Raw genomic sequence first — 15,162 nt, 5'->3', positions numbered from 1 at the left:
CCTTATGCAGAAATTTAACAGGGCGGTGTATGGCCCATGCAACATGAAAGACGATGCTCAGCCTTACACAGAAATTTAAAAGGGGCGGTGCACAGCCCATGCAATATATAAAAGGCGGTGCTCAGCCTTATGCGGAAATTTAAATGGGCGGTGCGCAGCCCATGCAACATGAAAGGCGGTGCTCAGCCTTACGCAGAAATTTAAAAGGGGCGGTGCACAGCCCATGCAATATATAAAAGGCGGTGCTCAGCCTTATGCGGAAATTTAAATGGGCGGTGGGCAGCCCATGCAACATGAAAGGCGGTGCTCAGCCTTAAATATGCACGAATTTCAAAGGGGCGGTGCACAGCCCATGCAATATATAGAAGACGGTGCTCAGCCTTATGCAGAAATTTCAAAGGGGCGGTGCACAGCCCATGCAAAAAATCTCAAAGGGCGGTGCACAGCCCATACAACATATAAAAGGCGGTTGAGCCCGAAAATGTCCTATTAAAGGCGGACTAGCCTAAAATGTCCAATTAAAGGCGGACAAGCCTAATGTCATACTAAAGGCGGACAAGCCCAAATGTCCAATTAAAGGCGGACAAGCCCAAATGTCCAATTAAAGGCGGACGGGCCTAAATGTCCTATTAAAGGCGGACGGACCTAAATGTCCTATTAAAGGCGGACGAGCCTAAATGCGGTGCTTTTGCGAACAATGATGATGTGCCTTTGCAGGGCATTTGAAAGTAATAATGTAATGCAGGTGAGGTTGCTTTTGCAGTGCGGGGTATTTGAAAACAGTAGTGCAGTGCGGGACATTTAAAGCAATAGTGCATGCGCATTGTATTTGAAAGCATTTATGCAAGGCATTTGAAAGCAATAGGAAATGTTTGTGCGTCGACACGTTTGAAAAATCATTTGCAAGACTCAGGCATTAATTCGTTGCGAATCTCGTAAATTATTGATACTCGAGAGGCATAATTGTTATAAGCAAGATCAAACCGTTCGACGTGCAATCCTTGCAAGGCTGCGAACATTATATATTTTGGCTTCTGCAACTTGGAAACATGGTGATAAACAATTTCAGCCGAATTTGGAACTGTGACATATAACGAAACAAAACGAGCGTCCTTTCTCCAAAGTCTTCCCTTTGCCTGATGACTTTGTTGGCCATACACTCTTTCATGTTTCTCGATATCGCCCTTAAAATTTTGTCCCAGTTTCTGGCATAGGAGGACATTGAGTTTTACGATGACGCCCTTAAAATCTGCCCTAGTTTCCGACATAGCGGAAGGTTGAGCTTTTACGATGACACCCTTAAAATCTGCCCCAGTTTCTGGCATAGGGGAAGGTTGAGCTTTTACGAATGACGAAACCGAGCCTGACATAGGCTTATGCAGAACATCAAGAAGGCGGTGCTCAGCCCATGCAACATATAAAGGCGGTGCTCAGCCTTTTACGAAAATTACAAAGGGGCGGTGCACAACCCATGCAACATATAAAAGGCGGTCAAGCCCAAAATGTCCTATTAAAGGCGGACGAGCCCAAAATGTCCTATTAAAGGCGGACGAGCCTAAAATGTCCTATTAAAGGCGGACGAGCCAGAACAATGATAATAATTGATAATAATAAAGATGATAATAATAATAATAATAATAATAATAATAGTAATGATAATAATAATAGTTGTAACAGAATAATAAAACGCCGTTATTGATAAGAGACTAATAACTATAGTAAACATAATATATATTATTATTATTTTTTTATTTTTTTTTGAAATATTAGAAGCGCAAATATGTATTTCGGAGGAGAGGCGGGACAAAATTGGGTGTCAACAGTAACTACAACAAACTAATACGATAATCGAAGTACAAGAAATAACATATAGTAACAGAAATTGAAAGACAAGATACTACAAGGGTAATACTACGTCTACTAGTATGGAAGAATAAGCGAGACAACACTCTACTACCTATAACCTTCTACCCTAATCTGTGTCCTCCACAACCTCCTATCTAAGGTCATACGGTAAGATACAACTGCGTCATGTCCTGACTAATTACCTCTGCCTAACAATTCTTCGGCCCACCTCTACCTCTCCTAAACCCATCCATAGTCAACTTCTTACACTTCTGCACCGGGGCATCCGTGCATCTCCTTTGCACATGCCCGAATCATCTCAGTCTCGCTTTCGTTTTCACCGAGGCCATTCACCTTGTCCCGAACAATTTCATTTCTAATGCGATCTCTCCTAGCATGCGCACACATCCATTCTAATATTCTCATTTCTGCGGCCTTTATCTTCTGAACGTGAGATTTCTTCACTGGCCAAAATTCCGCCTCATATAACATATAGTTGGTCTTAAGAAATCTATTCACTCCTAAAAGTACGAAGTGTTTTTTACTAGCTTACCCCTAATTAAATAAGTAATACATATTTAATATATTTTCTAAGTTACATAAAAATCCACTTATTTGAAAGAAATTTTTTAATACTGTTTCTTGATTAGGTAAAACGCCACTTAGTTAGAATCAAAATGAACAAGTAAGAACAACACTTAATTAGTATGAACCAGAGGAAGTTCGTGCCTCACATAATTGATATTAGTTGTGTGAGATATCTTTTTGTTTCGCAAGTTTATTGACCCAAATTTTACGTGTTTGGGTTCACAAGTTAGGTCAACTAACTCATAAGACAAAAAGAATCTCATACAATTAATATCAATTGTGTAAGATACAAAAAAAGAAAAAGAAAAAAAAGAACATATTTATTTCCATTGATCTACTGATTCTTTTCCTTAATTGTTGTCTATTGTAGAGGCGAATTCAAGATTTAGATTTTGAATTTTGACTCAATTTTTTTTTTTTTAGCTTATTAGATTCTGAATAGATTACTTGCAGGCAGAATAAATATTTTATTCTTCCGAATCTTTAGACCAAATTCTGTGGCACATGCGCTGATCATGAACAATCTTTTACAAACTCAACATTATCGAAGTGTAACTAAAATACACCATTTATTATCAGGATCCAGTAAGTATAGTAAACCAACAGAAGCGCATGGAAGCTCCTGACTAAAATTAACGGTTTAAAGATAGATCTCAAAGGCTCTTTTTTATTTAATAAAAAGGGTCGAAACCATTTAGCCAAAATTTGACTAAATGGTTATTTGGTCATCTCTAATGAGTTTCTATTAATCATTCTTTTCGGCCACTTTTTTCTTCAAATTTATTTTAAAAATGGAAAAAATAGGTGTGCAAAGATTAAATTTGAATCTAGATAAATGGAAGACTAGGGTTTGAAATAGACGTCTCTCTAAATTAGACTGTTAATCTTAAACCCTTTCTTCTTCATTTGTTTTGAAAGGGTTCTATTGTAATTAATAATTTGAGAAAATTCTAATTTTTGGGGTTCTATTTTAGAATTCTCTAGGCGGATTGTGTTATATAATTGTAAAAGCGTTTTAGTCAAACGAGTGTTGCACAACAAAGTTTTTACTTAATCTAATCAAAAGTGATGTGTCTTAGCTACACTTTGAAAATGTTGTGTTTAAAAAGTTGTTTGTGCCAACAGGTATGTCAAATGAATTTGTTCTCAAGTTCCGAGAGTAAATTATGTATTTTTCCATTATTTATAAGCATCAACATTTATTTTTAACAACCATAAAGTTCAAATTAAAACTACTAAATTCTACGGAGCTGGTAACCACAATGATAAATTCATTGTTACATTCTCTTCGGTTTCAAATGTTAATTGCATTTAAAAAAAAAAAAATCATAAGGGGTTTGGGAGAAAGGAGAAAGGAATTGTAGATATCAAACCTACACCTACCGATCGATGTGACAGACGTCCAATGACACTACTGAATAATAAAGCTTAGTAGAATTCAAAAGTTAATCTTTCTACCAAACTAAATTTGCTTCAAAATATTCGATAGGTTAAAGAAACAAGAAGTCATTTACTATTTCTTTATCTATATATAAGTTAAAATTAAAACATACTAAAACAGCTAAGAGAATATATGCCACACCATTTCAAATACAAGACGAGGCATATCGACAAACTTGACTCATCCTGTTGCTTTTCATCGTCAATACAGCAACGTTATGACGTTATTGGGTTCAACCAACATAGTATAAATGATGTTCGTTTTAAATTAAATTCACACGATTTTTCCAAAAAACTCACCGATTATAAGGTAAAGGTTTATCCGCAGATGATGTTTACACAAAATTAATGAACGTAAGACATTTGTTTGTTATACACACATTTATATTGTGTACCATTTTCCGATCAAATGTATTAAATCTCCATTGGTTTGCTCATTATAGTTTTGCTTACTCTTTCTTGAATGTTTTAGCAATTTTAGTTCAAACGCAACTGTTGATAGACAGCAGGGAGTCTGTTTTGGCAAATTGGAACTGCTTTAATGTATGTATCTGCGAAAATGCATAATGCAACCTACACAATTCTTTAATATATAGCAGAAGCACTGTAAAGTTTTAACTATTCCCACAAAAATTAAGATAAGCATCTTGACAAACATATGGAACATTTCATCAGGATCTTATAATGGAAACACTAATATATTAGGGATGGTGTATGGGATTGGAAAGGGATGACGTGAAGCTTGTAACCCGTGACGGAGGGCGAGGCTGATGAGGACAAGCAGGCTTTTAGTCTTTCCAAGAAGGGTTGCATGTTATGCCTCAGGCGAATCCCACGTCAAAATGGGAGAGGAAAGTGAAAATTTTTATAAGACATAACACAAGTTCAAATAGTACACGTGTTTTTTGGCTCGATAATTGCATAGTCTGAGGGACAAATCCGTGAGATCTATTGAGCCAAAATGGACAATACATGAAATGGGCTTGGGCCGTGAAACAAAAAAACATTAGGGAAAACAACACCAAATACCCCTAAAATATAAAATATTTACCCGCCCCGCGCCCCTCCTAAAGTAATTTCGCTTCTACCCCAGCCGGCCGAAAATATTTAGCCGACATATCCCCTCGCCCAAACCCCTTCCTCCGTGATACCATTGCAGTATATTTATTTATCATGATGGTATCATGGAGGACTAAGAGAATGACTGAAGCAGTCCTCATGATACCATTTCAGTATATTCACCACGATGGTACCATGGTCCTGAGGAGTGTCTCATTGAAGGACTGAAGCAGTCCTCCATGATATCATTACAGTTTATGTATATAAGATGATGGTATCATAGAGGGTCTTTTCAAGAAAAGTGTGTCTTTTTTAATAAATGAACATGATCATCCATAATACCTTCTCAGTATATTTGTATACCATGATGGTATCACGGAGGACTAAGAGAAGGACTGAAGCAGTCTTCCATGATACCATCTCAGTATATTTATATACCATGTTGGTATCATAATTTGGGGCATCTTGGATGAATAGTTTTGATTTTTTTTGTGGATACGAAAGTAATGGAGGTATGGGCGGATAATTATTTTGGTTTGAGAGGACACGCGCGTTCTTTTCCCAAAAATTTATTCGCCCTGCCCCTGCTCTACTTAGCATTTTTCTCTATTTTCAACAAACTGTTAAATCTGCCATCCGGGCAAGTGCAAAGAAAAATACGGTAACATCAAAACTCAAATTTTGGAACTTTACAGCTTCGTTTGCAAAATTGCGCACCAAAAGGAGAAAGAGAATGGTGAAAATGACGAAACTTATTGATAAGAAAATTAATTGAGGCAAAACAAATACAAAATCCATCTCAAGAAGACCATTAGGATCTTTGAATTTGATGAGGAAACTAGGGAAGAATAATCTTACTAGTATGCAGCATATTGTTGCTCCTAAACGCACACACAAGTATACGTGGTCGCACAAGTAATATAGTAATTTTAGAAATCGGATGTCGAACCCACAGGGACTTATGATTAACCGTCAACTAAATTAAACGATCCTAATTATATACACAAGAGATGATATATGAAGATTATGATTATAAACTAATTGAAAATAAAAGAAAACAAATAGTGAACTTCAACAAAGAAAGAGCGGGTTTTTATATTATCAATGAGATGAATGTTTCAGGGTTGCGGTTGGTTCACCAATCCTATTGAGTTCTTGGACTATTTCTCCTTAATCCGAATGATCGATGATTGCTAATTAACCGGATTATTAACTCTCGTAGTATTCTCCCGAACTACGTACTACTCGCCTATTCAAAACAGTTTGCTGCCTATATTCCTATGGAATTGACTTGTTAAGAACGTAATTTGTTTACGGTATTTAATTGAACGCGGCGCCTAGGTATATTCCTATCCTAGCCGAACTGTAGGGATAATCAGATCACGCCCTCTTTAATCCTTTTCTAATCTAACAACATCTTTCCCAAGCATGAATATTAGATAGTCGATAGAACCTAACTGTTGGCCAAACAATCAAGCAATTATGAACAAAATTAAAGAAACAATCAAACTCAACAACTCGTATTAAGATAAGAAATAATCATCAAACATCATTATTCATGCTTTACCACAACCCTAGAACGAGAAGTTTAGCTCCACATAGACATGGAGGAAAAACAACAAATCATCTAAAGAAAATATAAAAACTAGTAGTATGGAGAAGAAAAGGTAGAACCCGATAATCTCCGGCCTCCACTGCGGCTCCGAGCTCTCTCTAGGTCAAAAAGTTCTCTAAAAACTGTGTCTTACGAATTATTTATAGATGTAGTAAAAAGCCCAAACAAAATAACCGAGTCCAAAATAATTTGGGAGAATTTTTAATTCCGACAATACTAAGCTCGCTGAGCGACCTTGAAAGCGAGCTCAGTGCTCGCTGTAAACTTCGCTGGGCGAGGCTGCTGCCAGTACGTGTTTTCATTCTCAATTCAATTTCACTTTCAATTGTACCCTTTTCTAATCATTGCTCCATCATGTCCCAATCATTAGCCACTTGTTCTTGTCTTTCTTTTTTCGTACACTTTATACTCTTTTCAAATCACATCTGCTTTAGTTTTCTTCAGTTCACATCGCTTTAGTCCTATGTGTAAATATATGCAATTTTGGCCGAACATCACCACGTTTTCTTCGCAAAGTACCTAATTGCAACAAACACACACGTATTAGTTCATAATGCAAGATTAATGATTAGTTAGGGTATTTAGCTTAATTCGTCCTCTAAACAAAGTAAACTATAGGCAAAATACGGCGGTTAAGCATATAAATACGCCTAACATCACATACTGCAGCAATATTGCAAGCTCTATTCACATACCTCAGTGGACTATTTTAGAACGTCGATGTAGTCTCTGAAAGATTTTAACCCCGCGAGGTAATTGGAACCTTTATCTTTTCCACTTGCTCTTATCCAATGATGGATGCAAGCTTAGCACATGCTCTGGCATGAAATCATGCCTTGTCATTATCCCCACAACAGGTATCCTCTGCAAACAAGAGAACATCAATTTCTAAATGTAGTTGAAGAAGCTTTCATTTGAAGAAAAAAAAAAACAAATGAAAAGCATGTTCAACATAAATGAATAAGAATTATAAGATAACAAAATGCATTTTTTTCCGACTTCTGAAAAAAGAATGTACTTGGTTCAAACAGCAACAGTTTCATAATCAACGCGCTGGATGAAATAGGGAGAGCAAAATAAAATTTAACAGTGAGAGAACACTTCATACTTAATCCCATCAGAGGACGATGGGAATGTTGATCAGTTGATGCAATCAGGAAGATAATCAAAATGTAGAAATAAACAAGACAACGGGAACTCAAAGATCGTAAGTGTTTCCCATCAAATACCTAAAAAAGAACGAGATTTCGGTGAAAGATTATGCATTCATGAACGAATATAAACAGTTAGCAAAGTTATAAACTAATGCACAAAAGCATGCATGCAGGAAGCTGGGAAATCTATCCTTCAGGTTATGCTAATGTATCTTTTACTGACTGTTGAATTACTTTTAGGGATACAATAAAGCTTCCAAGAAGATTATTGATAAAGAATTCGCAACAGAAAAGATGAGAAGATCATTGATAAAGCATTCGCAACAGAAAAGATGAGGAAACAGCGCTTACCCCAGAAACCTTGGGTATTACCAGCAAATGCCTTAAACCAACTTCTCGGAAGAGCACCAGAGCCTTCGCCAAGGACATAGTCTCTACGACAGTGTAAGGTGAAGTGTTACAAAAAGGATGTAGATCTATAAACATATCCATCTCTTCATCTGTCAGTTGTATATTTTCCACTCTGTCTCCATGGTCTAAACCCTTCTTTGCAAACTCATCAGCTGAAATCTGGTTAAAGGCATCATATCCAGCAGGTACGGGATTTTGAAGAAATGGTTTCTTCTTTAGCAATGTAACAAGATGTGCGCGGAGTATCAAACCAAATAGAATTGGTGCTTCGGAAACTGGGGGCTCATCCACCACTGGAAAGCCATTATGCCCTGTGGTTTTGAGGACATGAACTATGTTACTAACTTTCTCAAAGCCGTTGAAGAGCTGGAGTGGACCTGGGACCACATCACTCACTGCCAGTTGTCTCAAGTAAGGTTCAGCATGACCTTCCAAGTAAGGAAAACCCTTCGCCCTCATTATGAGGTCATATATATTCCCATTAAATGCATCAGCAACAGTTTTGGAGATAAGAAGAACTAGCATCATTAGAGGTAGCAAGAGGAGGTCATTAGTCAATTCTAGGACAATTACGCATAAGGAAACTGTCATTCTCATAGAACCCCCAAGAAGGGAAGCTGAACCTAATACAGCAAAAAGGCCATGGTTAAGAGTCGAGTGTGAACCAAACAACATCCCAACAAATCGACCATAAGCCGCACCTGTCACAATGACAGGCACAAAGAGACCTGCTGGTACGACTATCCCATAACTAAAGATGCTCAGGAAAAAACAGGTGGTAAAGAAAATTAGCATTGAGAGATGGTGAAACTCGTTATCAGTGTCCTTGCTGAAAAGGTTTTTAATTGCATCATCATTCATGTTGAAAAATAAACTGGCAAGATCATTGTAGTGGCCTGGAGGACATTGAAACTTCTTAAAGTTACCATTCCGTCCAATTGAGGGGCAAGGTTCTGATGAATCCGAAGGGCAAGGTCGGCAAGATGCCAACCATGGTAGTCCAAAAAGAAGACAAGATGTGAAAATGGAGACCGTAAGAGCCAGAACTATTTTGTAAGCAGCTCCTCCCCTGAAAAACAGAAAAAAGAAAAAGGAGCCGCATAAATATTTCTAACTTTATCATGCCTTGAAAAAAAAAAACAGATCTGAAAATCTGAAATCCATGTAAGGTCATACTCGTTAATTCGGTTATAAATCCGCAGAACCTTATCCTGTAAAAAGTTGTACAAACTTCCCAATATGCCTCCAATAAATGCTAGGAAAAGAACAGGAGGCACATCCTGGATCTGATATGCGCTATTAGCTGACGTGACATCGAACATTATGAGACCTCCTTTACCAAAGAGTCCACATTTTCCACTCAAACAAACATCAATCAAAGCCCGAAGCACAATTGCAACCACAGCCGTAGTGAAAAAGGCTCTCCACAATAAAGCACTTCTCCACCTGTGTTACAAAGGAAGTGCTTACAATGTCAGAACAAAAGGGAAAACTACAGCATCCTTTTTAATCTAATCACACCAAATATCAACATCCATTTTTCAGTATCCATCAAATCAATCTATTATTTGTACGTGCATATAAGAGATGAGAGACCTAATAAAGAGAACTTTCAGATTGTTTAATGACTCTCAAAAAGCTGACTTGACATGGCTGCATGAATAAAAACTTTACTCACTTAAGTCCACAGATAACTACTTAAGAATGAACGTTTCCATGTTGACCTTTCCTTTACCCATGAAAACTCAACTTTACAGAAAGTTCATGTCCAGCAAAATCAGCTCAGGCAAAACTATCCCCTCTAAGTATGCTGAACAAAATACTATTCAAGAAAATCGAAAGCAAGTTTGGACCATCCCCATTGGCTAATCATCTTTCACAGGTCATTGATAGTCTCTCCAATTGGGAGCTGAATAAAAAACTATCACAACCTATTGACAAAATACATTCAATGACAGTATAAATCACTTTTTTCATAATGTTCGATGTCACTTCCGTTATTTCTTTTGAGTTGCTTTTCTTGAGCCGAGGGTCTATCGGAAAATGCCTCTCTACCTCTCAAGGTAGGGGGTAAGGTCTGCGTACACTCTACCCTCCCCAGACCCCACTTGTGGGACTACACTGTTGTTGTTGACAGTATAAATCACTTCAACTATGTTTTTGGCCTTGGATTTAAGGTAATACTTGTTACCCAAGTATCTAAAGCCACAAAAGATGAAGGAAAACATAAATTAAATATAACTAAAAGGGGCATATTTCAAGTACCGGAAGCAACCTTAACGTTTATATTCTGAAGGAGCCAACTTGACAATTCAAAAGTCCATGACCACATCTTTTGATGAAGGGCTACAATAACTGCCTTAGGTAGTCCATCCTTTAGATGCAAATTATAACTAAAAGAGAAAGTGCAAAGCCACCAACTCTAAGGCAATCTAAAAAGTCCTTGGACAGTGAAGTCAATTTCAGTATCATGTTGTGCGTAATATCAACCATCTAAAAGAGAGAGAACATCCTACTATAATCTTTCTCACACAAATATAGAGATAAGGACTATTATGTCCCAGAAACCTGTTGGTTTACCAAGAATCAGCGTAAAGCATGTTCATTTTTTTTATATATACCAAGATGCCATTTCTTCAAGAGCAAACAACAGACCACCAACAGGAGCTCGGAAAGCAGCAGCCATCCCAGCAGCTGATCCACATGTTACAAGATCTCGTCGATCTCTATCGTTTTTAAAATACTTCAGCCATTTCCAAGTTAATCCATACTTCTTTGACCCGCCTTGACCCATCAGTGCTGCAATGCAAGCACCAGTATGAACCATGGGACCTGCTTTTCCAATTACAAGAGATCCTGATACGGCAGAAATGCTGCCAGCAATCTGTTCATCAAAGTTTCAAGTAAGGCCTCTTACTCTATATAACATGTTGCACTAAGGCTTCAAAACAATGGAATAGAGGAAAGACAGACAGAAAACATGACGCAAAACTCAAAAATTATTTATCAACTAGTCACATGATGTAATATAAGATAATCATAAACACTATGGAAGATACAAATATCCATGCACAAACTGTAGATAAGCCCATGGTTAAATTGAAAAGAAAGTGTCTTCTATAGGAAACAAATAATTGAATGATTGACTTTGCACAAACTGGGATTAAACTGGGTATGTTGTTGTTGTTGATTGACTTTGCACAAACTGTAGATAAGCCCATGGAGGCGTGGAAGCAGCCACTAATGCTTGCATTAGGTTAGGCTGTGTACATCACACCCTTTAGGGTACGGCCCTTCCCCGGACGCTACTAAAGCGGGATGCTTTGTGCAGCGGGCTGCCCTTTGATTGACTTTGCAGATTTAAAAGTTCATATATTACAACTTTGCCAGTGCAAGGCTATAGACTGCAGAACACCTCCCAAATGGTTATGAACAGTTTAAAACCACACAGTTAGCTGCAGTCTGTTATGGACAATGAATGGACGAGATTTTGGAGATCAATCTGATGCCCAGCATTAGTCAGTGAATATTCAAAATAAAAGTATATCCCGCCCCCCTCAAATCCTGTATGAGCTCACTTATGCAGGATGAAAGGAAATCCACATATCACATTAATTGATCAACCACGCAATTACATAATCCTGAATTCATGCAATCATTCCCAAACACATAATCCACCTCCAACACTAGAATTGAACATTAGTAAATAAAATGTAAAATTGGATAAAGAAAATAAGGCATCCAAATGAAAAGGCAATTCAAGGTCGCTTTACCTTGACAAAGAGAGTTCTGAGAGAAAATATTGCTGGTGCATCGACGCCATTCAAGTAAGCCTTAACTTCAGGTATACCTGAACCAGCAGCCTCTGGTGCGATAAAAGCCGTAATTAGACCAGCAAATAATGTCAGTCCGAAATTGGAAGATACAAATACAAGAAAAGCCGTTGTATACCTGTTGCATTATGTCACAAATCAATCACCTCAAAAACATACTTATACAAGTAAATCAAATACTTTCTATTTATGAATAAAAGAAATTATAAATATTCCCCTCCACAAACTTAGAGCGCATAACAGGGTTATTTCCATATGCCATAATTCAGTTCCCTCAGACACACATACATAACATATACATGCATTTATATGACCATAACATTCCAGTCAATCACCTAAAAGAATTATGGTTAATATCAGGATTATGCACACAATTGATTATATCTTTTAAGTATAAGAACTTCAGACCAAAATTAGCTGAAACAGCAGCAGATATCAGTTTGTAATATATAATCTCAGGTAATGTGAACATAACAATCAAAGCCGTATGTGGGTATTACATGAAAAGTTATGAATGAAAGAGAAGCGTATACCTTCTCGCAAGCATCATATCAGAGGTCACCACAAATTTCATTCCAGCAATGTTCGCAACAGCAAAATTGTTACAGAAACCAACAAGGCCGACAAGCAATCCAATGAAAAAGCACACCATCCATTTCATGGATAAGTACTGCAATATTTGAATCTTTTCTCCACGCCTCCAATCTTGCTTGGAATAATCATTCTCCATGATTCTTCAACCAGACAAGCACCATAGTCAGGCTTAGTTTATTTGCCAATCTATTCAGAGAAAGGGAAAGAAAAAGGAAACATTTTCCACCAAAATATGTACTCAGCTCAAAACAAAAAATCTTCTTCCAGTAACTTCAAAAATAGAAAGAAAATGGAATTGGAAACACTCCCTATCATGTTAAGCTCCAAGCATTTCTACCTACCATATCCAATTTCCTTTTTGCTTTATCCCACAATACTTTAATGTAGTCCCTCTGATAAATTTGCAAGAATACAACAATAATCACAAAAAGATCAAACTTCTGATTTAATTTTTCCTACTAGACTTAGACTTACCAAAGAGCATGGATGAGTCTTCAGCTAATTCATGGACTTATTGGGGGTAAAAAAATGATGCTTTTTTCTCTTTTTTGTGAATTCTCTAAGTATTCTTTCCTATCTCCCACATTCTCTCCAAAATCCTAAAAACATCACAAAACTCCAATGGACGAAGCACAGAACTCTCAACCCCTAAATAACTGAACTTTGAACAATGTTGTCAGTAGCACTGTAGATATAGACATAGTAAAACAGCTACTATCACAAGTTATATGCTTCTATATAGAAACAATTAAATTCTTCCTTAGATTATTCTTAAAAAATTCCATAATTGAGACCAAATACTTACGGACTTCAACATCTCACCCTAAACTCCTTTATTATTAATTGATGGTCCAGTTTGGCCATGGATCGTTTTCACTTCTTCCGGGAATATTGTTCCGGAAAACTGTTTGGACATAGAATTGTTTCAATTTTCCGGAATTCGAAAAACCCCAAGAAGCTGTTTTCACAATTCTCACTCCAAATTACTCACAAAAATCCAAAAAACAACTTCAGCTAGCATTTGGCCATAGATTTTGTATCAGATTTTGAAAATTTATCTTCAAATATCTGTATGGCCATGAAATTTGATCAGATTTTGAAAATGTGTCTTCAAATTATTTTCAAGTTCCACAAAATGGCTCAAACTAGTTTTTGGGAGAAATTTCACTTCCACTCACAAAACTTCATATTCTTTTCCAAGTAAAATGCATGTCCAAACACAACTTCAAAAATTCAAATTTTCAGGTTTCAACTTTAAAATTTATGACCAAACAGGAGCTAATTATTCATGTCCAAATATAACTCCAATTTTCAAATACCATTTTCAACCTGAAAACAAATATACTTTTTTTTCAAATTTCACAATTCTTATGTCCAAACGCCAACTATATATCTTCTTCTTCTTTTTCATTCTTCTTTTTTTAACAGAAAATAGTTTTAAAGCAAACTAAATTCACTCACGAACAAACTTCGTGTATGTTATTGCAAATTACACATATATCACAACATATACACACACACATATATATATACATATTGATAGATAGATATATAGATAGAGATGTAATTTTAACATGAAGGAGTTTTAAAAACAAATAATTTCAGGAATGAAGGAAATGAACAAACATACTTCGTTATGCTATTTGTAAATTACACATACATTACAACATATAAACACACTTATACAGATACACAGAGAGAGAGAGAGAGAGAGGTAATTACACATACATTACAACATATAAACACACTCATACAGATACACAGAGAGAGAGAGAGAGAGAGAGAGAGAGAGAGAGAGAGGTAATTACACATACTTGTAGTCGAGGCTTTCAACAGTACATGAACTAATTTCATGAATGAAGACACACGAATGAAGGAAATGAACGGACATACTTCGTTGTGCTATTTGCAAATTACACATACATTACAACAGAGTATATACAGATACACAGGGAGAGAGAGAGGTAATTAGTAATTAGACATACTCGTAGTCGAGGCTTTCAATAGGGCAGACACTGGAGCCAACAATGGCAACCTGAGAAGTATTATTGGATGCTGATCGACGCAGCAATGGAATAGTCACTGGCTCCTCATCTGCCTTCTCCGTCGCTGGTGGAGAAGAGCCGTTAGGAAGAGTTAGAGATATTAGTACGGACATTTTGTAGGGGTTAGGGATAGGCGTAGTAGGGGGGTCAGATAGAGAGCTGGTATTTGATGGCAGTTTTTTTATTTTTTGGCTGAAAGATGGCAGTTACATATATAGAAGAAGAAGATGAAAAGATAGTTATAGGATTGAATATTTTAGTTCCAAAAACACTAGTAATATTATATATATTATATTATTATATTTGTCTCCTAGTACAATTTAGAGAATACTTGGTGTTGATTTAGTCTTTTTACTTTTTTTCAAATAAGTGTTCACTTACGTGATCAACAAGGATTTAATTACGTTCTTTTAAATTTATCCATTATTTAGATAAATGAATTTTTATGTAATCAAGAAACTATATTAATTATACAGTATTTAATTAAAGTTAATCTAGTCAAAATATCTGTTTTTTCTAGGAATTAGCTATTTACCAAGAATGTGTTAAAAAAGCAAAATAGACGCTTAATTTGAATC

General features: G+C 36.5%; 1 protein-coding gene across 1 annotated transcript; it reads right to left on the bottom strand.

The window, feature by feature from the left end:
* Positions 1-6,429: 6,429 nt before the first annotated feature.
* Positions 6,430-14,742, bottom strand: LOC132603119 (putative chloride channel-like protein CLC-g). Its single transcript, XM_060316019.1, has 8 exons — positions 14,525-14,742; positions 12,479-12,679; positions 11,886-12,063; positions 10,734-10,996; positions 9,289-9,558; positions 8,053-9,181; positions 7,243-7,411; positions 6,430-7,066 (listed from the first exon to the last, which is right to left on the bottom strand). Exons 1-7 carry the CDS (start codon positions 14,695-14,697, stop codon positions 7,313-7,315), a joined length of 2,313 nt encoding a protein of 770 aa, XP_060172002.1. The 5' UTR covers positions 14,698-14,742; the 3' UTR covers positions 6,430-7,066; positions 7,243-7,312.
* Positions 14,743-15,162: the final 420 nt, after the last annotated feature.

The sequence above is a fragment of the Lycium barbarum genome, chromosome 7 (genome assembly GCF_019175385.1).
Source record: "Lycium barbarum isolate Lr01 chromosome 7, ASM1917538v2, whole genome shotgun sequence".
Taxonomy (NCBI): Eukaryota; Viridiplantae; Streptophyta; class Magnoliopsida; order Solanales; family Solanaceae; genus Lycium; species Lycium barbarum.
This window is presented reverse-complemented; position numbering and strand designations above follow the sequence as displayed.

Coding starts and splice junctions, on each gene's coding strand:
- LOC132603119 (XM_060316019.1), bottom strand. CDS start 14,697: ATGTCCGTACTAATATCTCTAACTCTTCCTAACGGCTCTTCTCCACCA. Junction 10,997..11,885: donor TCAGAACTCTCTTTGTCAAG/GTAAAGCGACCT, acceptor TTTGATGAACAG/ATTGCTGGCAGCATTTCTGC. Junction 7,412..8,052: donor TAATACCCAAGGTTTCTGGG/GTAAGCGCTGTT, acceptor TCTTGTTTGCAG/AGGATACCTGTTGTGGGGAT.